The 26,285-nt window shown below is 38.0% G+C and overlaps 1 protein-coding gene across 7 annotated transcripts in view; it reads right to left on the bottom strand.

Annotated features, from left to right (window-relative positions):
• Nucleotides 1-26,285, bottom strand: part of PPA2 (inorganic pyrophosphatase 2) — a 163,649-nt gene that overhangs the window by 58,740 nt on the left and 78,624 nt on the right. For 5 of the 7 annotated variants that reach the window (XM_082611080.1, XM_082611076.1, XM_082611079.1 and 2 more), the window contains 5 exons: nt 22,908-22,952; nt 18,527-18,580; nt 16,968-17,087; nt 8,442-8,528; nt 921-1,047 (listed from right to left, as the gene is read on the bottom strand). In XM_082611080.1, the coding sequence (XP_082467206.1) occupies nt 921-1,047; nt 8,442-8,528; nt 16,968-17,087; nt 18,527-18,580; nt 22,908-22,952 (433 nt within the window). The remainder of the gene's footprint in view (nt 1-920; nt 1,048-8,441; nt 8,529-16,967; nt 17,088-18,526; nt 18,581-22,907; nt 22,953-26,285) is intronic. The other 2 variants (XM_082611077.1, XM_082611081.1) reach the window with 1 other exon arrangement.

Genomic DNA, 26,285 nt, shown 5'->3' with positions numbered 1-26,285 from the left:
TATGACAGCCAGATGCTTTAAGTAAATCATCTCTTATACTGCCAACAAGCTCACAAGTAGGTATAATTACCTACATTATTAGATGAGCAAACTGAAATTCAGAAAGGTTAAATGATCTATCCAAATTCACTCAAGTAGAAAGTAGCACAGCCAGAACGCAAACTGAAGTCTGTCCGACACCAAAGAAAGTTAACTCTTTATCATACCAAACTTCTGGAACTTAAATTTCTGGGACATCAAAATTTTGTTAGAGGGCCGTTATCTTTCCCTTCACCTGTACAAGACAGAACAAAAACTAGGTATAAAACCAGCTTATGGGGCTTCCCTGGTGGCGCAGTGGTTGAGGGTCTGCCTGCCCATGGAGGGGACACGGGTTCGTGCCCCGGTCCGGGAAGACCCCACATGCCGCGGAGCAGCTGGGCCCGTGAGCCATGGCCGCTGAGCCTGTGCGTCCGGAGCCTGTGCTCCGCAGAGGGAGAGGCCACAACAGTGAGAGGCCCGCGTACCGAAAAAAAAAAAAAAAAACCCAGCTTATGCCTTTGATGAACACTCCCCTTTTTGTTTTTTATTTTTCCTGTTACTCAAATGAATAAAAGAGAGACTTAAGAAAGATAAGAAGGAAGGGCAGGAGGGAAGGAGGTGAGGGGGAAGGGAACCCATAGATTGCACTTTCTTAATCTGAAGTGTCATCTGTCTGTCTGCACTCCTTTTCGTTCTCTTGCTCCTCCCAGCAGTATGACATAACTCAGACACAATCATATTGAATTGCCCTTTATAGCCCATGGAGAGAGAATTAAAAAACAAAACGTATAAGTTTAACTCCCAAAATATACACTGTGTTTTACATGAGCCTCCTTTAAATTCTAAGAATTCCAATGACACACTGATTTACTTCCGTTTCTGGAAAGTTACAGACTTACCATGAAACTTTGAGGCTTCAGGATCATTCACATTGATAGCAATTAATTTCCAATCTGTTTCACCCTGATCAATAAGAGCCAAAATTCCAAGGATCTTCACATGAACAACATCTCCACGAGAAAGAACCTTTAAAGAGAAAAGAAATTCAGCATTTGCCAGGCTTTGGAGAAATTTACTCATATATCATAAAAATCTATATGAAAGGTTAAAAGCACTATAGACTGAAACTTAATAATTAAAATTATTGTAAACACAGTCATAAAGCCTTTTATGATATCCTTCTTAGAAAAGATGTCTTGATCCCTTTCTGAAATTATTTATAGATCTTAAAATTTAATGTACTAGGCCTAGAAACTCATACTAATGAGCAGAAAATAAAGTCATGTATATCATGTTATAATATAAATCTGGCTTCTGCTGCTTGGGGGTAAAAAGACATGAGAATCCTTTGAAACTTGGGGGTAAAAAGACATGAGAATCCTTTGAAACTGCTTTATAGTACCTTTTTTGCAAACTATATTTATCAGTTACTAGTGAAAAGTAAATTTTTATCATATCTGAATACAGCCTTAAGATAATGAATGACAATGAAAGAATTATTAAAATGTTAAAGATAGAGACAAAGCAGGTTTCATAAAATGCTTTAAAAAGATTTTAAGTGAAACCAAGAAACAGCATGATGTTGAAGCAGATGCTCCTTGTACTAAAGAAAGTTATTTCAGTGGTTCCCTCAAGTTGCCAATGCCAAGTTTATATGCATGCATTCTTTCTATAGCCTTTTAGTTTTAAAGGTTTAGTCGGCTATAGAATTTCACTGTAAGCTAAAATCTGAACACATGCTTCAGAATAATTCCTTCATGATTCAAAATTCTACTTTACATCTGGAAATCAAGGTATGCAAAAGAAAGTCACTGTTGTATCTTGAAATTATTTGAGAGAAAAAAACAGATCTTAAACCATAAAGTCAAATAAATCCTTTCAGAACATTTGCAAAATGAATGTGAAATCTTAATATAAATCTGCATGAAGGTGAAATTAGTTTATCCAACAGATTAATGTGACTGTATAAACTAAACTGAAATACCACTTTTAGGAGAATATGCACAATTATATTAGCCAGACTCTCACATGTTTAGGCTCTATTTAGTGCCCAGCACTATATTAGACACTATGTATACAAAAAGAAAGCATCCCCTTTCTTAAAGGTTTACAATCTTGTTGGGGAGACTTACACACCTCACGCCAGGAGGTCCTTTATAAAACAAAAATGTACAAAGTTATCACATAATCATCAATGAAAGATGGCTCCATTGGTTAACTCAGTGATGAACTGCATCCCTGCTTCTCAGCCAAAGGCAATTTTGCCCTCTAGAGGACATGTGGCAATGCCTGGGGACATTTTGGGTTGTCACAACTGGGGGGTATTATTAGCATATTAGCGGGGAAGAGGCCAGAGATGCTGCACAGGACAGTCTCCTATTACAGTATCATCCACCCAAAATGTCAATAGTGTCAAAGCTGAGGAGCCTGCAGCAGACTTTGGTGACAGGGGTGTCTATCAGAATTACTGGGAATTATATATAGTTTTTAAAGGCACCTTCTAAACTGTTTTATTTTTATTCACAAGAATTAATTTACTTTGAAATTTCATACAACGTGAGAGCAGATTTGAGACTTTTATGGTTACAAGGGCAAGCAGGAAGCATGTCTGGGAATTATCAAGTTTCATCAGAATGATAAATGCCCTCTGATCTCATAAGCAACAGAAAGGGATTAGACAAACCACTGCCTTGCAATAACACTTTAAAAACTGGAAAGGAAATTATCTCAATCAAACCAAAAACTCAGGATAAGATACTTAAAAACAAATGGTAAAATTCTTCTGAATACCCCACAATTCAGTTCAGTCTAAAGCAATTCAACAAATGTTGCAGAACACATAATGTTAGATACCAAATGAATAACACTTCTCAAAGAACTTAAAAATTTCTGTATCTGTGATTCTAAGTCTATTAACAACTTCCAGGACTCTGCTCCTTTTCCTTTGCCCATTTACATATGTGGTATTAATAAAAGAGGCTTTCTTCTATGATGTTCCTTATAGATGATTTAAGGACTAGCCAGGCATAGCCCTGCACAAGATAAAGGAGTGTAGTCCCAACAAAGGCCTATTGTTTAGATGGCGATTAAGTACTTACTTCATGTTTACTAAATACTTTTTCGGGCCTCATTAACTAAAAGAATAAATGCTTTGGATATAAGATATAAGATAAATCCTATTGCCTCAGTTCCATTATAAAACTCTCAGTCTACCCTGTGAGGAAATTAATGTTACTAATTCCTTGGGAATCATACAGTTGACCATGTTTCAAAAATGAGCTGACACTCTGAAACAAGAATGTAGGTATGCATCAAAGATTTCAGGCAGAATCAGACTAGGGTTATTACAGACTTTTCTAGCTATTATAAAAATATTTCAAAAGATAGGATTTTTGGGCTTCCCTGGTGGCGCAGTGGTTGAGAGTCCACCTGCCGATGCAGGGGACACAGGTTCGTGTCCCGGTCCAGGAAGATCCCACATGCCGCGGAGCAGCTGGGCCCGTGAGCCATGGCTGCTGAGCCTGCGCGTCCGGAGCCTGTGCTCCGCAACGGGAGAGGCCACAACAGTGAGAGGCCCGCGTACCGCAAAAAAAAAAAAAAAAAAAGATAGGATTTTTAAGTCACAAATATATGGGGTCAAATTCTTCCTCCACCATAGAGGTGGAGTCACCTAGAGGTGACTGAGGCCAACTACTTCACACAATATTTTAGGACTTGGTTTCTCCACAGTAAAATGGAGATCACATGACTTACTCCTTGATGTAAAGATAAAGAGCAAAGGAAACAACAGATGCATGAACTAGAACACAAAAGGTCTTCCACAGATATTAGCATTTTTTCTCTCTGGGCTCTACCTGTACTTATCTGCTCACACTTGTCAACTGCTAACTCCTGGGAACCTGGAATGAGCAGAATGTAATAGTGGTCTACAACAAAACTTCTGTGCTGATTTAGAATTTGAAGAATGAGGGGTAAAACTTCAACTGGACCCAATCAATATAAAAAACCATGGAAAGTAAAACTGCTTAAAGCCTGTTATCCTGTGTATTAGGTTTTTACTGTAGTGTAACAAGTTATTATAAATCAAAAGGCTTAAAATAGTGTACATTATCTCACAGTTTCCATGGATCAGGAGTTTAGGCAAAACACAGCTAGATTCTCTGCCTATGGCCTGACAAGGCCAAAATCAAGGTGTTGGCCAGGCTAGGCTCTGATCTGAAGGTTCTAAGGAAGAACCCACTTAAATGCAATTCTTTGCAATTGTAGGACTGAGGTCCCCCTAAACTTGCTGGCTGTCAGCCAGGGACTGCTCTCTGCATACAAAAGTACACTTTCAAGATTAATGATGTATACCTTGTTACAAATCACTTACATTTAAAACCTTTAATTTTATTCCACATATTTAGTGACTTTGATATGTTTATTTAAAAGCCTGTATATCAAGTTTTCTTAGATTCTCTTGTTTTGTCAATAATGACTTAGTGTTACAAAGTCAAATCAGTTTATCAGGTACCAAGATTTTCATGATTTCCAGTTACCAATCTCATTAATTATGTGCTCACTGACAAATTTTTACATCAGTGAAAATAAGATACTTTCATTTAATCTTTTCGCTTACACTTAATATCTGCATAAGGATTTAAATTAACTTAATAATCTGCACTTAATATAAACTGAGTGGCCCCAAGGATTACACCTTCAGAATAAGAGTTTTCTAAGGAACCTTCCTACATTGTTGGTGGGAATGTTCGTTGATGCAGCTACTATGGAAAACAGTACACATGTTCCTCAAAAAGCTAAAAATAGAGTTGCCATATGATCCAGCAATCCCACTCCTGGGCATATACCCAGACGAAACTGTAATTTCCAAAAGATACATGCACCCCTATGTTCATGGCAGCACTATTTACAATAGCCAAGACGTGGAAGCAACCTAAATGTCCACTGACAGACGAATGGATAAAGAAGATGTGGCACATATATAAAATGGAATATTACTCAGCCATAAAAAAGAATGAAATAATGCCATTTGCAACAACATGGATGGACTTAGAGATTATCATACTAAGTGAAGTAAGTCAGAAAAAGAAAGACAAATACGATATGATCTGTTGTATGTGGGATCTAAAATATGACACAAATGAACTTACCTACAAAACAGAAACAGACTCACAGACACAGAGAACAGAGAACAGACTTGTGGTTGCCAAGGGGTAGGGGTGGTAGGGAGGGATGGATAGGGATTTGGGGATGAGCAGATGCAAGTTATTATATATAGAATGGATAAACAACAAGGTCCTACTGCATAGCATTGGGAACTATATTCAATATATGTGATAAACCATAATGGAAAAGAATATAAAAAAGAAATGTATACATATGTATAGCTGAATCACTTTGCTGTACAGCAGAAATTAACACAAAATATTGTAAATCAACTATACTTCAATAAAATAAAATGAATTAGGGTTTTCTACTATATAACCTTTCCATCGATGTAATGTTATTTAATTTAGTGACTCTTCTTATCATAAAATAAGACACAGGAAAGTGACCCAAAGTATATAGCATAGCATCTGGAACAAAGGAGGTACTCACTGAAATATTTATATTCTTCCTTCTAATCTATTCATTTTTTACACACTTCACTACCCCCTCTGGAGAAAAAAGGCCAAAAAAATAAATTTGTAAACTATAGCTTAAATTTGAAATAAAGCAAACAATTTGGCCATATTTCTGTTGGAGAGATAAAGGAATTATAGGGTCACACAAGCATGAACTCTAGCCCCTATTTGTCCTTATCTCAGTGTAAACTAGAAATCTAAGTTGGATGGGAATCTACCCTGCAGGAAAGGAGTAAGAGACAGGGGGAAGGAAAAGAAGCCAGGGCAGGGGGGCAGGGGGAAGGTGGGGCGGTGGAGGAGAATAAAAGTACAAGGAAGAAAAAAGAAGGAAATGGAAGAATAGAAGGAGAAAAAGCAAAAACAGAAGGAAGAGAAAGTCGAAGAAGAGGATGAAGAAGAGGAGGAAAGGAGGAGGAATAAGAAAGAAGAATGAGGAAGAAGACGAGAAAGAAAAAAGAAGAGTAACAGAAGAACATAGTAAATAAACAAAGTGACAAAGAATCAGAAGGCACTATTCACTGAATAACATTCTGGAAGCCGAAAAGTGCTAATATGAGTTTCCAGAGAAAACCGATTTAATCTCAGCCAGAAGAATATGACTCAAGTAATGACTGCATTTGGAACGTCTTACATTAAGCACACGCCCTGTGCCAGGCGCTGAGTTACACACTGTAACGGTGAGTCCCATCCTCACAGAGCTCACTGCCATCTCGGAGGAGACAATTAGACAAAAAACACAGCACTATTTGTACTGAGGAAGCACAGACCAAAGAGCAAGTATATTAGTGTATGGAGGGTAAAGGGAGACTTCTGAGAGGAAGTGATATTACAGCTGAGATCTGAAGGATGAGCAGGGGGAGGTAAAGTGAAAGGAAGGGGAAAGTAAAATAAAGTGAAGGAAGAGAATATTCCATTCTACATAAAGGGAATAGCTTGTGTGAAGGCCTGTACATGAGTGACGGCAGATACATTATAGGAATTGGAAGTTCGGTACAGCTGCAGACGAACAGTGGCAGGAGAGGAAGTCAGAATAGGAGGGGACAGGGACTCAAAAAGAGTAGAGCCAGAAAAGAATCTGGAATCGGGAGGGAAGATAAGACTTGGCAAGGAAACTGCTCAGTAGTAGGAATAATTCAAGTGCAATATAATTGAGGACTAGACAAAGCTGGCTGCAGTGATAATGGAAAGAAAGAGATTTAAAGGCCATTTAGAACATAGAATCAGTATTTCATGACTAATAGGATAAAGAGAAGCAAAGGACGATCAAGGATGACCCCTCAGTTTCTGGCTCAAGAACCTGGAGGTGAGGAGGAAAGGAGGAGAGACGTCCTTCATGTGGACAGGAGGAAACAACGAATTCAGTTTTGGACACAATGAGTTTGAGGTGCCTGGAAGACACCCAAGTGTAGGTGTAGGTAGTTGAGAACGTGGGTCTGAGCTGGACATTAATTTGAGAGCAAAACCATGAATGCTTGGGACTGGTTCGCCAAGGGAGTCTCCACACTAAGTGAAGAAGACGTGAACCAGGGCACAACCCTCAAGCGAAGCAATGCTCAAGGAGCAGGCAGAAGAAAGGAGCTTGCAAAAGAAACCCAGGAGGAATGAGTTAGAGGATATCCAAGATATTATGATATAATCAAAGCCAAGCAAAGAGACTGTTTGAAGAAGGAAGATGAGGTTAAAGGTATAAAATACTAAGGTAAATTCAAGTTAGACAAAACCTGTGAAACAGGCCAGTTAGATTTGGCTAAAACAAAGTTACCAGTAACCTTAGTAAGAGCAGTTTCACTGAAATAATGGGGGGACGGAAACAATTTTGAAATAGGTTGAAGATTAAGTGGGAAGGAGGAGATAGAGGTCAGTGTTTACTCTTTTTACAAGGCTTCCTATGAAAAGGAAAAAGAGAGGAGGCATAAGGGAGGAAGCCAATAAAGAAAGAGAAGTTGTAAATACAGGACAGAGAAGAGCTAAGAAAATAGTCACTCAAGAGGCAAGAAGGGACATGATCTAGAGCACAGGGGGAAGCCCTGGTCTCAGAGTAACAGAAGGAAGGGAAGAAGTGTTTGCAGGCACAAGTGTCTGGTACTCTAACGGGGAAAGTTAGGGGGTTCCTACATGCTGGTTTCTATGAGCTCTACAAAATTAAAGATGACATATTCTGCTGGGAGTGAGAACAAAGTACAAGGAGTTTAATGTCTGCAGAGAACAATAAATATTGGCAATAAATGCAGTAAAAATAGGAGAAAGGAAGAATGTGAGCAAAGACACACAGTATTCTATGGGTAGCAGTAACCTATGAAAGCTCAGGTTTTGTTTGTCCCCAGTGGGACCCGGCAGCCTGGAAACAGGCACAAAAAAAGAGTACCAGCTGGCTTTCATCAGTGTTGAACTTCTGTCTGGATAATGGGCAAGGACGATGAAGACAGGACTCAGCAAACTTATTCTGTAAAAGGTCAGAGAGCAAATATTTAGACGTCACAGACTGTACGGTCTCTGCTACACTCCTCAACTGCTGCTGTGGCGCAAAAGCAGCCATAGACCATACGTAAATGAACGGCTGGAGCTGTGTCATTTATAAAAACAGGTGGCGAGCTGGATTTGACCGGCCACCAGCTATAGTTTACCAACCCCTAGTTTAAGAGAAGGAAGTAAAGATACAAAAAAGAACTGATATCAGAGGGATGAATAGGCTAGAACTTTGAAGAGTTGAAGAATCGGTGCCTTCCAAAGAGAACTGAGATTTTATGGCATGAATAAAGTTGAACACATGTTAGAATAACAGTCTATGAAACAAACCTTTGAGCCTATTTCACAAACATCAATAGGATCATTATCTCCACAGCAGTCTGTGCTCTTATCTTTTCGATGGGGATCTTCCCAAGTCTAAAAAACAGAAGGGCGGGGGTGAAATATGGGTTAATACTCTCTATAATGTATCTTAATCTTTCCACATGTCCATGAAGTTTTACAGATAGCCATAATCCGAGGGGAAAATTCTCAGAAATTAAATAGGCTCAATGCCAACATGCCAGTACATCCCTAAGCATCATAATAATTAAAACAGATTCATACTATTTCCTCCCTTCTGTCTTTCATTTGTCTGTATGATCACATCTGAAAGTGGGTGGTATTTACAAACACACTCTTCTTCCAAGTTTAGTCAGTGTCTAAATTCATGCTCACTTTTATTTAGAGCTTCAGTTCAGATGTTTCCATTGTCTGTGCCCTTGTTTCCACTAACTGTCTGGACTGCTGCTTCCACTACTCACTGCTTCCTTTGACATGGAACAGCATTGGGTCTGGCTTTCCAGGTTTGAAAATAAACTTCCTATACTCTAAGTAACTTCTACTAGAAGAAACCCAGTTTTCCCTTCATAAACCAAAGAACAAGTATCTACGAAAGAAAACCCCATTTTTGTCCCATCTCATTCCATTTTAAAAATCCTCTACCTTTGTCATCAAATCTCAAAAGTTTGACAAAACTATGAAAAGATGTCAACTCTTTAGTTTACTGAAAAGATTATACCCTGTTGGCTATAAACTATATACACTGAGTATTTTTATAAATGAACAGCATAACGGAAATTCGTTATCAAGCTTAAATATCCCTTAGGCACTATCCTTCCCCAAAAGCTCCATAATTAGCTGATTTTAAATGGAACTGTAGAAGTTCCCTGAAATTATTTCTCTCAGATTTATAAGATGTGCAGAGACTGTGTCATCTCAAGAATGTTACCTAGAATTTCAGATTATCCAAGATTGGCTCCTCTAATTTTATATAGATAATTTAAAATGAACCCTATTTACAGCTAAACCCTAGATAAACTCTAGTATTTCCCTTCTGATCATAATTATAGCATATTCAGGAATAAACTGACCCATCCTTACCAGAAAGCAAAATCAGTAAACCACTACTAACAACATTTCATTACCCCCAATACTAGCATTACTAATAAAATATAAGGATAATAAAAATAACTGTTAACCTTACATATTGGTTATAGGTGAGAGATACCTTCCCAGTGATACACACACACATATACATACATGTATCCCATGAAGAATGTACCATTATTAACCCCATTGTACAGATAAGTAAACTGCAGCACAGAGTTTAACCTTGCCAAGCTCAGATTCTAAATGGTAGCAATGGGATTAGACCACATGCTATTAAAAATTATGTTATGATGCCCAGATTTTGATAACAAATATTTGGTAATTGAATGGCAATTACTTTCAGATATAACCTTATTCATGATTCTCTTCTTTTAAATTCTCTTACTCTCAGAAGCTCCTAAGTATATTTTCCTACGGTTGCCCTTACTGCTTCTTGTTTTCTATTACCAAGCATCCAATCATTGAGTTAATATTTATTGATTACCTACTCTTGACCAGGAGTTAGGAACAGAAACCAACAGGACACAGTCAATACCCTGAAGAACACCATGCTGATAAATGGTGTAGCATTTGTCACAAATGCTACAAAATTAATCTTAATGTGCTGGAGAAGCCAAGATGGAAGTGAAGTATAAGTGGAATTAGAAAACCCAGAGGCAGAATCAGAAACTATCTAAGAGGTTCTTCCTTCCTAATGCAGGAATCCTTTCTTGAACCTTCCTTAACCTTATTCCCACTCTCAGAAGGGAACAAATGTGATAAGCTAGAAGTCACTCCAGCCTGAAGGAAGATACCTAGATTTTAGTCCTACTTTAGCCACAAACTACCTTGGCCAAAACATCCAGACCTCAGTTTCCTCACCTATAAAAAGAATGGCTTGGGCCTCCCTGGTGGCGCAGTGGTTGAGAGTCCGCCTGCCGATGCAGGGGATGCGGGTTCGTGCCCCGGTCTGGGAGGATCCCATATGCCGCGGAGCGGCTGGGCCCGTGAGCCATGGCCGCTGAGCCTGTGCGTCCGGAGCCTGTGCTCCGCGACGGGAGAGGCCACAACAGTGAGAGGCCCGCGTACAGCAAAAAAAAAAAAAAGAATGGCTTAAATAAGACAATTGCTAGATACATCCTAGCCCTGAATTCTATGGTTGTTAGTGGTCATTCATAACCTACATAAATACTACCAGTGAACAGGAAGCTCACAAATTCATGAGATAACTTAGCCCATTTTGGTCGGATTTAATATTTACAAAAGTCCTTTCTGGTACTGACACAAAAACTGTCTTCATATAAGTTGTATTCCATTTGGTTTTTGTGAGTGTTTCTGTTTTTTGATTGGTTCATTGGTCTACATTCCCTTCAGAAACGCCACTTTCAACATTGCCTATCAATTTAGTTCCTTCTCTTGAGGAAATAAGTACATACAGGCAAAATTCTTAAGCTATAACAAAGCTGTAAATTTTAGGGCCAGTGGTTCATGATTTCTCTCACCAGAAAAAAAGACCATACTAGTTCTTTCTATCTCTAGTCCTGCCTTTAACACTCTATACCTTCAGGGCTCAGTTTTTTACTACAAAAAGAGTCATACTAAATGACTTCTAACTTAACTTGAAAATACAGTATAATTTCAAACAATCACTAGGAGCGGAAATCCTGACAAATTTAAAACGTTATGCCCTCAAGTGAAGCTTTAAGTATCTAACTAGGCAGAGGAACTACTAGAAAAAGCACAGTCAGGCTAGAAAAGAAATATCCAGAAGAGGAAATTCCAAATCTTAATATTTGTTTCACAAGAGTGACAAAAGATTAGATCCAGAATTTAGAAATACCTTCTACAGTTAAATAAGAAAAAAAGCAGTGCAATACAAAATGGGTCAAAGACAGGAACAGGTAATTCAAAGAGGAAACGTGAATGACTTACAAATATATGAAAAGATACCCAGTCTGATCAGAGAAATACAAATTAAAACCAAAATGAGATGCTATTTCAAAAACTTAAAAATCTGATAATGCTAAATACTGGTAATGATGTCAGAAACCTGGAGCCCTACTACTACTGGCAGGAGTATATATTATCACAACTTCTTTTGTAAACAATTTGGGAATACCTAGTCAAGTAAATAGGTATGTAACTCAGAACTTAGCAATCTGACTCAGGCATATACTTAGTAGTATATATGTATATATGTTAAGTATATAGAAAAATTTTAGCAGGGACCCATGAAAAGTTTTAAAAAGAGTTTAAAAACCTATCAAGAGGAACACAAATAATGCTAAACTCATACAAAGGATGGCTATAAAGCTGTGAAAAAAAATCAGAATACATAGATTATTGATCTAGCCTAAAACAAACCTTACTCATCCTCATGAAGGCTTTGAGATCATTACCTTACAATCTTATAAATATTAACCAATACATCTGTAATCACCATGATCTGGTGCTTCAGTCTCTCCAAAAAAATCACTGAATGGTACCGAGCTGGGTATACAGATGCTTCTTGAGAACTACTTCCTGATCAGTCAGAATTCCTATCATCAAGTCAAAGGAAGTAAGATCTACTCAACCACTACCTGAAGTTCACCAGCTTCAATTTTGAGCAAAAGCTATTTACTATTAGCAGCTAATATCAATCAGTGGTGACAGTGTCATCATCGAGATAATACTATTGAACACTCACTACGGGGCTAACCTTGCTTTGATCATCTCATTCAATATCCACAATAACCTTGTGGGGTAGGTGGCAGGAGGATACAGATGAACAAATAGGCCTAGAGACATTTAGTCACTGGTCCCAGGTTATAAAGCTAAGAAGCAGTACTAAATGAAACTTGGGGTCATTGAACCAAATTTATAATGAAGTTCAAAGTAATAAATACAATGCCATTACATTAAGACTGAAGAAATCTTGAAGTTAGTGATTCTAGTCCTTTAACATTATTCAGACAGGTCCTCTAAATATTTACACAGAAAGTTATTACACTTGAATAATATGTGGGAAATATGAACAATTGGGGGGAAGACAAAGATGATTCTTGCCCAGTCCAAACTCAAACTCTGAGGAAGGCATTATTGCTGGTGCAAGGGAAGTCATTAGGGTTAAACAGTCTAGGTAGATGAAGGTCTGAAATGAGGGCACCCAGATGGATTACAAGCTAAAGGGAGAGGCTGCTACTTAAACAGTATTCTGCTGCTTAAATGTTCTTCCAAGCGTGGTTGGCTTGGTAACTGCTCTGAACAAACTTCCTGCTGTTACAAGACAAATCGTAAGAGAACAGCAAAATCCAATTACCCACACATGCCTACGAAGCAAATGCAACATACACCGTGCATTCATGAATTCATTCATCCCCAAATATTTACTGATCACCTACTTGGTGCCAGACATTAAGCTGGGCAGTTGGAAGACATCAGTGAACAAAACAGACAGAATCCCTGCCCTCATGGAGACTGCATTCTAGCTAAAAGATATTAAAAATAAACATAGGGCTTCCTTGGTGGCGCAGTGGTTGAGAGTCCGCCTGCCGATGCAGGGGACACGGGTTCGTGACCCGGTCCGGGAAGATCCCACATGCCGCGGAGCGGCTGGGCCCGTGAGCCATGGTCGCTGAGCCTGCGCGTCCGGAGCCTGTGCTCCGCAACGGGAGAGGCCACAACAGTGAGAGGCCCACATACCGCAAAAATAAATAAATAAATATAATAACTAACTAAATTATGTAGTATGTCAGAAGTTGGTAGGTGTAATGGAAAAGGGAAAAAAAAAAGTATGAAAGGAGGAATGGGAGTACGTGGGTTAAAGCTGTAAAGGATGTTCTGGGCAGACACCGTGAAGGAGGTAACTGACCAGCAAACATTTAAGGAGGCAGGACATATGACCACTGGGAAAGAGTGTCCCGGGCTGGAGGACACAGTAAATGTGATGGTCTGAGGCAGGAGTGTGCCTGGAGCGTCGAGCAGTCGTGAGAAGGCCAGTGTGGAGGTGGGAGAGCAGGAAGAGAAGCTAGACACGAGACCAAAAACATAAATGGAACCGGGGGCTGGCTTGCATTTTAACAGGCTCACTCTGTCTTAACATCGACCAGAAGCAAAGAGATATTGGGTACAGTACCTTGCCCATCAACAACTGGCCTAATTTCAACTTTTTATAAACATGAATCTATGTAGCTATCTTTGTTTGGTGTTTCACCTCTACGCAGTCTATAGTACATTCTTTTTTTCTTTTTTTTTTAAAGACACCAATTGTACTTGACCATTTGTGACTTTTTTTTTTAATTAATTAATTTATTTATTTTTGGCTGTGTTGGGTCTTCGTTTCTGTGCGAGGGCTTTCTCTAGTTGTGGCAAGTGGGGGACACTCTTCATTGCGGTGCATGGGCCTCTCACTATCGTGGCCTCTCTTGTTGCAGAGCACAGGCTCCAGACGTGCAGGCTCAGTAGTTGTGGCTCATGGGCCAAGTTGCTCCGCGGCATGTGGGATCTTCCCAGACCAGGGCTCGAACCCGTGTCCCCTGCATGAGCAGGCAGATTCTCAACCACTGCGCCACCAGGGAAGCCCTATAGTACATTCTTCTGCTGAAGACTCACACACACATACACACACACGCTACAACGTCAGTTTGGGTGTAAAAATATAGTAAAGATCTCTGGTTGAAAACAGCAGAGAGAATACAGGTCGATTTCCTCTTCCTCACTTCCATTCTAGCCACACTGGCCTCCTTTCTGTTACTCAGGCACTCGAGGCCTCCTTCTGCCTCGGCACCTTTATACTTGTTTCTTGATGAATTCCCCTAGATGGCCCTGGATGGCGCTCACTTCCTCAGGTCTTTACTAAGATAACCACCTTCTCACTTTCTTCAGGTCTCCCCCCAGATAATACCACCTCACTGAGGCCTTCTCCCTGTGTAAACTGCAACAATCCCAACACACCCCAGCCCCATTCTCTGCTTTATTTTTCTCTAACACGTTTACCACTATCTGATGTACTGTACATTTTTACTTTTTTTTTTTTCGTTTGTCTCTCCCCAGAATACAAGTCCCAGAAGAATTTTTGTCCCTTTTATCACTGCTTTACCTCCAGTACTTAGAACATGGCCTGGCAAACGTTAGATACTCAAAAAATGTGTATAGAATGAATAAACAGCTCTGTGAAGGAAGGGCTGGTGTGGAAACGCCAAGGGACACTCGAAACACTGAAGAAGCTGCTGTGGTGGGACGGAAGTGAGGAAGGACAAAGGCTGCAAAACGAGGCTGGAGAAGCAGGGCCACATCGTGAAGGGTTGGGGAGCCATGTTAGGGAACTTTTTATTTTATCCTTTTAGCAACAGGAGACCATTAAAAGGTTCTCTTATGGGCAAAATGGTATTTTGGATACTAGGTGGAGTATGAAATTTCGGTAGGCAGTGGTGAAGGCAGGGGGCAAAGAGCCAGCTGCAGTCGAACTCTGCTCTAATATAAGAACCACTACACCTAACAGACCAATATAATAGCAGTAAGAGCATCTTGCACATTCAAACACATCCAGAGGAGCACAAAAATTTGTCAGGACTTTAAATAGATAAACTACAAAAGATGAGTTAATGGCATTTATTATGCTCCACTGTAACCGCTGGTTTAGTTGATGATCACCCCACCCCCAAGAGACTATATAAAGACCATATAATAATAAAAGTACCAACAGTAATAATACTGTGATCACTATCTATTAGGCGCTATTCTAACATAAACGTGCAATAACTCATTTAACCTCAACAGGACTATGTGCAGTAGGTACTTTATCATCTCTATTTTACATATAAAGAGGGTGAGGTACCCAAAGACAAAGGAACTTGCCCAAGGTCACATTACTAGGAAGTGGCAAGCTGGCTCCAAAATCAACATTCTTAGTTACTTATTATGCTGCCTTGACCTTATACGTATCTCTCATTTTTCTTTGTTTACTCAATACCTAATACACAGCCTAGCACATAAATCCTTAACAAATGTTTAATGAAATAAACAAATACATACTTTTTATGGCTCTGTTTTTGTCTTTCTCTAATTCAACGGCTTCTTTGGCCTTCCCCTCATCTATGTCTTCTCGTACAGACCTATCCCCCAAGCTTAACAAAAATATTCTTGCTCTTTCACTGCTAGGTCAAACAGGATCTCTACTTAGGCACCTAGGGAGTCAGAAAACCTGCCTTCTTGGTTTCAACAGACATTCTCATTCTTAGCACACCATGTTAGAAATGCCTGTTTTAACCAAGAATGTATCTACTTGGGTGGTCTAACTGCATCAAAGACAGCCTGACTCTTTAGAAAACATTTTTCTTTTTTCTTTTCCTGTGAATGTTTATTCTACATGGGCAGCTGTTTTCTGAGTTGGATAAAGCAAGACCTCCTTTTCTCAGATATTTTCCAAAAAGCATCTTGGAATTTCATGCAAAATATTAAAATAAATAAAATTTAAATAATCAAAATTAAATATTCAGATAGACAGATGCTCTAACGGCTTTTATAAACATAAAGGCAGATGCTTCTCTATGTCCCCAAACCTAGACTTCTGAATCTGCATATTCTGAGTTTTACTCACTAAATTATCTGGAAGGAGTTACCACTTCCCAGGAGTGAGGAAACATGAGAAGAAAACAAAAAGGGAGAAGAAAGGAAGAAAAGCAAATAGTGTTACTCTCTAATAGGAATGCTGCTTTACCATTACTTAGTCATTGTTTCCATTGCTTCCCACTTAAAAATTATAAATTCATAACAGTATATAATTAAGTTGCTTTATTCAATTCACAATGAGTTCTGAAAGAGGTAACAATTTAAAAGGTTCATCTGTTAAAATTTAAAAAACAAAATTCATGCTGTCATATATGAACGTATATAAAAGCATAACTTGTCATATCCAAAGAAATGACTGCAGATAAAGGAGATAAAACATTTTTCACTGACTCTTAATAGCCAAGCCCAGAAAAAGAAATAACATTCAAAATGCCAAATGTGATTGTTCTATATACCTAACTCTAAGAACTTGAGTACAGACATATATATACTTTGAAAAAAAAATGTATTGATACAATAAAACTCCACATTAAAAAAATTTATAGGGCTTCCCTGCTGGCGCAGTGGTTGAGAGTCCACCTGCCGATGCAGGGGACACGGGTCTGTGCCCCGGTCCAGGAAGATCCTACATGCTGCAGAGCGGCTGGGCCCGTGAGCCATGGCCACTGAGCCTGCGCATCCGGAGCCTGTGCTCCACAATGGGAAAGGCCACAACAGTGAGAGGCCCGCGTACCGCAAAAAAAAAAAAAAAAAAAAAAAAAAAAAAAATTATATTCACAAATCTCTCACACTAACATGTCCTCAGAACCAATTTAAATTCAAGTAGTTCACAGGGTTTACAAGGCAATTTTTTCAGAAGACAGAGAAGTTTTACCATTATAACAAAAATGTTACCTGAGGGAGGGCACCGTAATTCCATATATAACCCTTGTGAGGAAAGATATTTGCCACGTAGCGAAGCTTGCCATCCTTTACATCTTGTTTAATGGGATTCAATGGCTCCTCCGTGGCAATCTAAGCAGGTCATGGAAAAAAGGGGGGTGGGGAATAAGAAACAATTAATCCTATAATCAAATAGTATTTTTTAAATTTGCCATTATCAGACTAAGTATTCATAATCCAACTTACTGATCAAAGGCACTTTAAAAATAAATTCAGCCAGTTCTTGTTTCTAATTTACTGTTCTGTATTAAAAAAACTGTCTGGAAGGGAAACATCAGACTATATTTTTAGGCACTCTATTACTTATGAACTCATTATTTCTAACACAAATAAGAAAGCTTACTGAAACAGCAAGAGGATAAGGATGAATCAACTTCCTGTTTGTTACTAATCTCGGACTTTCTACCATCAATCTTATAATAAAGTTAACTTAAAGATTTTCACCAAGTGATTTCATTTCAGAGTTACCTTTCAATCAAACATATCCAAATTGCCATGCAAAAAGAAAGAAAAAAAAACTATCCTATAAAGTCAATAAAAAATAACTGAAGCCATCTTTCTGCACTGCTTAAATTAGGCAGAATCTCACAGAATCTTGATCCTATACCCAAGTAAGGTAGAGAGTAGCCAGAATGATAAAACATTGTATTTAAAGCAAGAACAAAAGAAGAATCTAATATCTTTACTTTTTCCTATTAAAATATTAACAACAACAAAAAGATACTACCAGGACTTGGTGAAGTTACTGACAATCCTCCAAATATAAAATCTGAGAATTATATACTGACATAACAATCCTTAAACATTTGAAATAATACTTGCCATCACATCCAAAGTTGTAGGAGAAGGCTTAAATAACTAAACAAACTAAGTACCATAAATTAAATTTCATTCGGAACTATAAGGGATCTTACCTAACTGAAGATGAAATCATAAAATTCTGAAAAGCAAAAGGGAAGTTCTTGATAGGTTCATGTCTCATGGAAAAACTAAAAAAAAAAAAAAAAGCTAACCAGGGGAGCAGCAGATGCTCTTAGAAAGTGCTCAGAAACCAAATTGGCCAGCAAAATGCTTTCATTCCTAGTAGACTAAAATAAAATCTAAAGGAAAATTAAGTCCTTAGAAACCAAAATTATCATCAGCCCCAAATAATATGTTTCAGTTGTGTCTATGAACAAAACACATCTTAGAATCTATTTAAGAAAATCTTGAAAATATTTGTCATTTTCAAAGACAGAGGAGTCAAGGAAAATTAAATAAGTACGTGTATAATAAACTAGGGAGGCAAAAATGGAAAACATTTTCTTTAAAGTGTAAATTCAGCTTTGAATAATATTTTCCTTTTTGAAATTAGATTCAAAATAAGTTCACAAGAATGTTTTCCATTGCTTTAAATTATAAAGAAGTTTGTCAACCATCCCAATTTCAAAATATTATGGCAAACAACTTGAAACCAAGTTTTTATATCATTATTATCATTTCCATTTGATATTAATAGGATATATCCATACCTCCATTTTAGCATTTGTCCACCGAGGTACTTCTACAACCATATTAAACAAATTCTGCAAATTAAAAAAAACAACAAAGAGAAAAAATTTAGAATTTTGCCTTCATCTTTTCACTTATCTCCTGCATGAGAATGTTTTAGTTTTTTTCCCACAAAAAATGTTAAGCGTCTGCATCATATGTCTGCCTATGCCTTAAATTCCTTCTAAAAAATTAGAGAAGTTGTTTAAAACACAACAGAATTTAAACCTGATCGTGTCACTTGCCCACTACTGTACAGTGTTAGGAGTTGCTACATTTCTGGAAATACCTTTGCAGGGTAGTGAAAGAACCAGAATGGAGCCAGGAAACTTGTTTCAATTTTTATTTTCCAGCTAAAATAGGAGTGAGAGCTGAATGTGTCACTTTTCCAGACTACATAGTAAGTATGATAATCTCCTTCCTCACCCGACACAAGGTTGTTGTGAAGATGAACTACATATTTTAAATGAAAATACAGACAATTATGAAGTATTTTTAAAATTATAAAACAATATTTAAATCCAAGTTATTATGATAATATAAAATTAAGGCTATTGGTATAGGTAGTTATAAAGCTTACAAAGAGTTTTAAAGCTTAGCTTGCTTATCTAGTGATCTCTGGTTCCCTAAAGTTATAAAAGGACCACTGCTTCTTTTTGGCATTTCTGAACTTTGCAGAGTACTTAAAACAAAGGAGACTCTACATCAGTGATGAGTAAAAATAATTTCCTACAGTAACAGCCTCACAAAGAGAAAGCCTTACAGGTAAAGTTGACTTGCATGCCATTCTGATATCAGTAACCAACAACTTATCAAAGCAATGGTTTAAAACAGTCCTATTCCAAGTGTGGTCATGGACCAGGACTAATCTGTAATCTGACTGTTACTGGTTCATTGAGAAACATTTATAACAATCTTACAGAGTACTTTTTATGACTGTTGAACCTAATAATAAAAATTTGGCACTTGAATTACACTTTTCTAATAATTCATTTTGATTGTATTTTTTTTAAAGTATCAGTTCACAACAGATTAGAAATAAACAAACAAAAAAACTGTCCTTCACCACAGATCATTTGAGAAGCAGTGATTAAATATACTTATTCTCAACTGTGTCACACAGCAAAATCACCTGGAGAGCTGTAACCGAGTAAAAAAAAGAAAGATTTTTAGAGCCCCATCTCCTACATATTTGAATTCAATGGTTCTCAGGTGTAGCCAGGGTACTGCTTATTTTTAAAAGCATTCCAAGCAATTTTCATATGCAGCCAGAGTTGAGAACCTCTGGTTTAAAGCACTGCTAAACAATATCTGGGGCTTTCTTAGTGAAGCATGAATGCTATTAATTCAAAGAATGCCATTTATACAATTAAATATAAATCAAGCCACAAAAATAATGATGGTTTTTAAGTTCTTCTAGATAAGACTAAGTTTACCAGTGACAAAACTGCATACTCATAACGAGATAAGGAACAAAGCTGAGAATGAATTCTCAACAACTGCTCCTTAGAAGTATGTCTCATACCTATCTTAGCAACCTTATACACAGGCCTGCTGTTATGTTTCATTTTCTATGCTCTTTCATGAGGTACCCCAGCACCTGTTTAAATATGTCTGAAGTAGCTGTTAAAAAGAAAAACCTAAGGAAATGACAGATGTTCACATAATTTATTCATCCCTGAAAGTCTGGCTATAAGAGAACAAATGCATGCAGATGAATACTCAGAGGTGACAGAGAAGACAAAGCTGGTGACAATCCTTTTACACAACGACACCTACCAAAAGCACTCAGAGAGACTTGAATTAGGCCAAAAGAACAATGGATCAGGTTTGAATTTTAAGCCTGCAAACTACACTCTCCCTCATCATTTGTTCCTGATCACTAGGAGTGTATTTCCAGCCTGTCTTTCTTCTCTCTGGCTAAAATGCATACGACCTGTAATTTTTTAAAGCCAATGTGAGTCTGGTTATCCTAGGATTAGTGTTAATTACAAACCAAAAATGGCCTGCTGAAATTTATTAGAAAAATCACAAAGATACAAGGGGACACATTTCAAATTCAGAAAGTTGAGTATGGGTCAGGGGCATTTACTTCCTCCTTCAGTTCTTTTCTTTCTATTTTTCCCTTCTATTTTTATTGCAGGGGAAAAAAAAAAGATGAAAAAGCAGTCAGTAGATTTTATATACTTGGGGAAAAGAATGAGAGGAAATCACCCTTCTATCCTCTTTCTCTTAAAATATCAAATAAACTTTGGATTTGACACTAAAAGCAAAGGCAACAAAAGCAAAAATAAATAAATGGGAATACATTAAACTAAAAAGCTCTGCACAGCAAAGAAAACCATCAACAAAATGAAAAGGCAACCAATGGAATGGAAGAAAATAAGTCATAAATCTGTTAAGGGGTTAATATACAAAATATATAAAGAAATTATGTAACTCAACAGCAAAAAAACCAATACGATTAAAAAATGGGCACAGGTCTTGAATAGACACTTTTCCAAAGAAGACATACAGATGGCCAGCATCACTAACCATCAGGGAAATGCAAATCAAAACCACTATGAGATAGATGCTCATTGCCTGTTAGAATGACTATCGTTAAAAAGACAAGAAATAACAAGTATTGGCAAGGATATGGAGAAAAGGGAACCCTTGTGCACTGTTGGTGGGAATGTAAATTGGTGCAGCCTCAATGGAAAACAGTAAGGAGGTTCCTCAAAAAATTGAAAATAGAACTACCATAAAACCCCGAAATCCCACTTTGGGATATATATCCAAAAAAAAAATGAAAACAGGATACTGAGCAGCTATTTACACTCCTGTGCCCATTACAGCATTATTCACAATAGTCAAGACATGGAAACAACCTAAGTGCCTGTCAACAAATGAATGAATAAAAATGTTGTATACATACAAGGGAATATTATTCAACCACAAGACGGAAATCTCACCCTTTGTGACAGGATGGATGAACCTGGAAGGTATTATGCTCACTGAAATAAGCCAGCAGGAGAAAGACAAATACTGCATGGCATCACTTATATGTGGGATCTTAAAAAAATTTTAAAGCTGAATTCACATAAAGAGAGTAGAAAAGTGGTTGCCAGGGCCTAGGGGGTGGGGGAAATAGGAGAGAATTTAAAAAAAACAAAATAAAACAAAACAAAAAAACCCTCAAATCAGGTAGTCTCCGACACACAAACTATGTAACTAAGAATTAAATGTTAAGTTGGCTGTGTGTACTCAGAATACATTTCTCCCACTGAAACAACTGTTTCCAGTTTAACATTCAAAGTCTCTGGGAACCTATAAAGACTTGAGCCCCTGAATGTCTATTCACCCAACATCTAGAGCAATGGTTCTCAAACTTCAGGTGTATAGGATGCCCTGGAACACTTGTTAAACATGTAGACTAGCCAGTCCCCAGCAAGCAGAGATTCTCATTTAATAGATATGGAATGCACCAGGAATCAGAAATTTTAACAAGGGCCCTAAGCAGTTCCAATGCAGATGGCTTAGGGCCATTTTGACAAACGCCGGTTTAGGAATATACAAGATGGAGGGCAGGCAAAGGTGTCAGGAATTAAAGAGCCCCACAGCTATGTTTGGAAGTGGATTCAAAGGCTGGGGACATAAGTTTCAGCCAGATGAGAGACTAGATAGCAGTAAGGTTGGAAAGGGAAAAGAAGGCTAAGAAAGTGGCAGGAAAAGCTGCCTGGAAACAGCAAGATAAAAAGGTATCAACAGCAAGAAATGGGATGATCCTAAGTCAAGAAATATGTCAAATGTTCTGATCCTAAGCCAAGAAATATTAAAAGTTTGACAGTCACATACTTGAAAGATTGATTTAGAATGTATTTATTTTAGCATATAGTTGGTATAACTTTTTTTTTTCTTCTCTACCCCCAAAAGAGTTGTTCCTGGATCCTAGAATAGTCAGATTCATAAACAGAAAGTAGAATAGTGGTTAGGGGCTGCATGGAAGCGGGAATGGAGAGCTTTTGCATAATGGGTACAGAGTTTCGTCTGGGAAGATGAAGAAGTTCTGGAGATGGATGGTGGTGACGGTTGCACAACATGCTAAAGTACTTATGTCACTTAAAGTATACTTAAAAAGTGTACAATAAATAAAATGCTAAATGTTATGTTATGTATATTTTACCACAAGGGAAAAAAAGTAAAATGGCAATATTGTCCCTAGCTGCCTTAAAGAGTTACTAGAAGAAGAAAAACAACAGAATTCACACAAAAGTCTTGCAAGGGAGAATAATTCAGAATCATTTTACAAATGCAAACTATCATCAAGGTCTTTAAAAGACAATGTAAGTGAGACACACAAATAAAAACCTTTAGATATACCTCATATTCATCATTTCGTGCTCTCTTTGTAGGAATGCCATTTTCCTATAAAAGAAAAGATGGTTATCAGAGAAATTCAATTCAAAAATACAATGAGGTACCACCTCACACTGGTCCAAATGGCTATCATCATAAAGCCTACAAATAATAAATGCTAGAGAGAGTGTGGAAAAATGGGAACCCTCCTACACTATTGGTGGGAATGTAAATTGATACAGCCAATATGGAGGACAGTATGGAGGTGCCTTAAAAAACTAAAAATAGAGCTACCATATGATCCAGCAATCCCATTCCTGGGCATATATACGGAAAAGACAAAAACTCTAATTCGAAGAGATACATGCACCCCAATGTTCATAGCGGCACTATTTACAATAGCCAAGACATGGAAGCAACCTAGATGTTCATCAACAGATGAATGGATAAAGAAGATGTGGTATATACATATAATGGAATGTTACTCAGCCATAAAAAAGAATGAAACAATACCATTTGCAGCAACATGGATGGAACTAGAGATCATCATACTAAGTGAAGTAAGACAGAGAAAGACAAATATCATATGGTATCATTTACATGTGGCATCTAAAAAAATGATACAAAAGAACTTATTTACAAAACAGAAGTAGACTCACAGACATAGAAAACAAACCTATGGTTACCAAAAGGGAAAGAGGGGGAGGGATAAATTGGGAATTTGGGATTAACAGATACACACTACTATACATAAAATAGATAAACAACAAGGACCTACTCTATAGCACAGGGAACTATGTTCAATATCTTGTAATAACCTATAATGGAAAAGAATCTGAAAAAGAATATATATATATTGTGTGTGTGTGTGTGTATATATATATATATAAAACTGAATCACTTTGCTGTATACCTGAATCACTGTAAATCAACTATACTTCAATTTAAAAAAGAACATATTTATGATTGTGATATTTCATGAAAGAATACAGCTGCATTGACTGCAGAGCAATGAAAATATGCCTGTTGAATAAACATTCCACTACAGAGGCTTCCAGGAACCTGATTCAACAGAGAATCCACCAAATGCCCACTTCATTTTTCTCTCAGCATTTGCATCCTCAGTGCATGAGCATCAAAGTGTTTCATAAAACAAATCATCAGAAAATCTAAATCTCTTTCAAGTTATATTTTCCTAGTTTTTATAAAACAAGCAAAGGCTCTGTTCAGTCTTTAAGGAAAGACTGGCAGTTTCCAGTGACTATGCTTAAAACAGTCATTTCATTATTGAAATGAAACTCCAGGGAGTGTGACTAACAAGCCATGAAAGTACTCGGCTGCACCTCCTGCCTGTGATTTCCACCAAGGTGTGATTACTATGCCTCCATCAAGCACTTTTAAATTAAGAGTGTGTGGTGGGTTGAGAAGAAAAATTATGCCATTCAGAAATGCTCACACATTATATGTAACTTTTACACACCAAAACAACTAGTGGAGGAAACAAAAACTAACAGAAAAACAATTATTCCAAGTCGGCCCGGAAACATTATTCCTGTTCCTAAAATACCACCACTCAAAGTATAAGGTGCAACCATTCTAACCATTAGGACTGGGAACCAGGGAAACCTATTTACATAACCACTGTGTGTACCAGTCTCCAAAAGGCCCAGAATTCACCAGTATAGCCTGTTATACTTTGTCCTGCCTTATCCTCAATTTTTCATAACCCCAAATCTCATGTTCCCCAAAACCCATCCTCCTTGGGCAGAATATTATGCCCACTGGGATGTTTAAAGCCCACTCTTTGTTCCACCTCCACCCCTACCTACTACATGACTCCTCCGAATATTATTATTATCATTGTTACTGTGATTAGGTATAAAGATTTTGTCACAGTACACCTGAAGCAGCACCCAGCAGTCACTCCTACCCTCCTTACCCTATTCTAGTTTTCGAGCACATAACATTATTGGATTGATTTGTTTATTTTCAGGTTGTTGGTCTCCTCTGGCTGAGTGGGAACTATATTCACTTTATTTACCACTGCAACTCTAGTGCTTGGAATACTGTCAGGCTCCTAATAAGCATGCAATAACTGCTTACTAAATGAATAAGTCTATGGATAAATAAATAGACGAACGCACACACTTTTGGCCAAAATCAAAGAGAAGTTTTGGGAGACGTGAGATATCCAGGTTGGATAGCTCACTGGCCAAAACAAAACAAAACATGTGGACACACACACATACACATACACACATTCACACACACACGGTACTGTGGCGTTCTTTCTGCCCTCTCATTGGTTTCTTTCTCTCTCCAGATTACATGACTCCTTGTCCTGTAGCTGAATACTCCTCAGAAGTAATGAGCTAGAAGAATTACACAAGAGCAGTTAAGATACAGGCTTTGTAGAAAAGGGTACCCCTGCTGTCGAGCATCCTTTTTCTCGCTCTTTCTGGGAAAAATTACTTATAGAAAATTCTACAGACATAATAGGAAATGACTATAGTTTTAAATGTGTTTGTAAATAATAGTTTAGAATAAAATACCTTTCCTTTTGCTTTTTTTTTTTTTTTTTTACTATATCAGGTCACCATCACCTACTGTCTTCTTGACCTCAAACCTGCTATCATTTAAAATAAAGCCTGAAGAAATGTTTAAAAAAAAAAAAGATACAGTCTGTGGAGCAAGGTACTTAACCTCATTAACAAAATAAGGATGATAATAGTAGCCCGGGACATCTTGAAATAATGCAAGTCAAGCTCTGGGCACAGTGCTTAGCTAAGCACTAGAAGCACTCAATAAATCTTTGCTATTATTCTCCCCACTGCCACCGTTATGGACAGTCCAGCCCTGTGAAGGGCTGCAAGGCAGCATAAATCCTACTGCAGAGTTCCAGAACCTCTGGATGATGACTGACATTCAGCCCCTGAGGTAACACCAAAAAGGTCAAACCAGCCTTGCATCTGAAGCAGCTTCCCACTTCTTCACTGGCCTCTGCCCTCACACTGATCTCCCCACAGTTCTAGAAAACCCCACCCCACTAACTAGCCCCATAGAATCTCAACCAGGAACATAGTCCTGGTTACTTAACAGATGAAGTCAGCCAATTATTGTAACTACTCAGATTTCAAGAAAAGAACTTCCAACGTCATGGTGACTACTAATATCCACTGCCAATTATGCCATCTCGCCAGCTAGTCAGGAGAGTCCTTGGAGGGCTCCAATATTCCGAGCCCCTCTCAGTTCCACCTTCAGCAGCAGATCTCCCTCTGACCTGACTTACATCCCTTCCACCCTCACACCTGTCAAGTAATTTTAGGTTCTAAAAGAATAACTATTCAGGGGCTTCTCTGGTGGCACAGTGGTTAGGAGTCCGCCTGCCGATGAAGGGGACAC

The sequence above is a fragment of the Mesoplodon mirus genome, assembly GCF_964341445.2.
Source record: "Mesoplodon mirus genome assembly, chromosome: 2".
NCBI classification, from domain to species: Eukaryota; Metazoa; Chordata; class Mammalia; order Artiodactyla; family Ziphiidae; genus Mesoplodon; species Mesoplodon mirus.
Note: the sequence above shows the minus strand (reverse complement) of the source record. Positions and strands in the feature narration are given on the sequence as shown.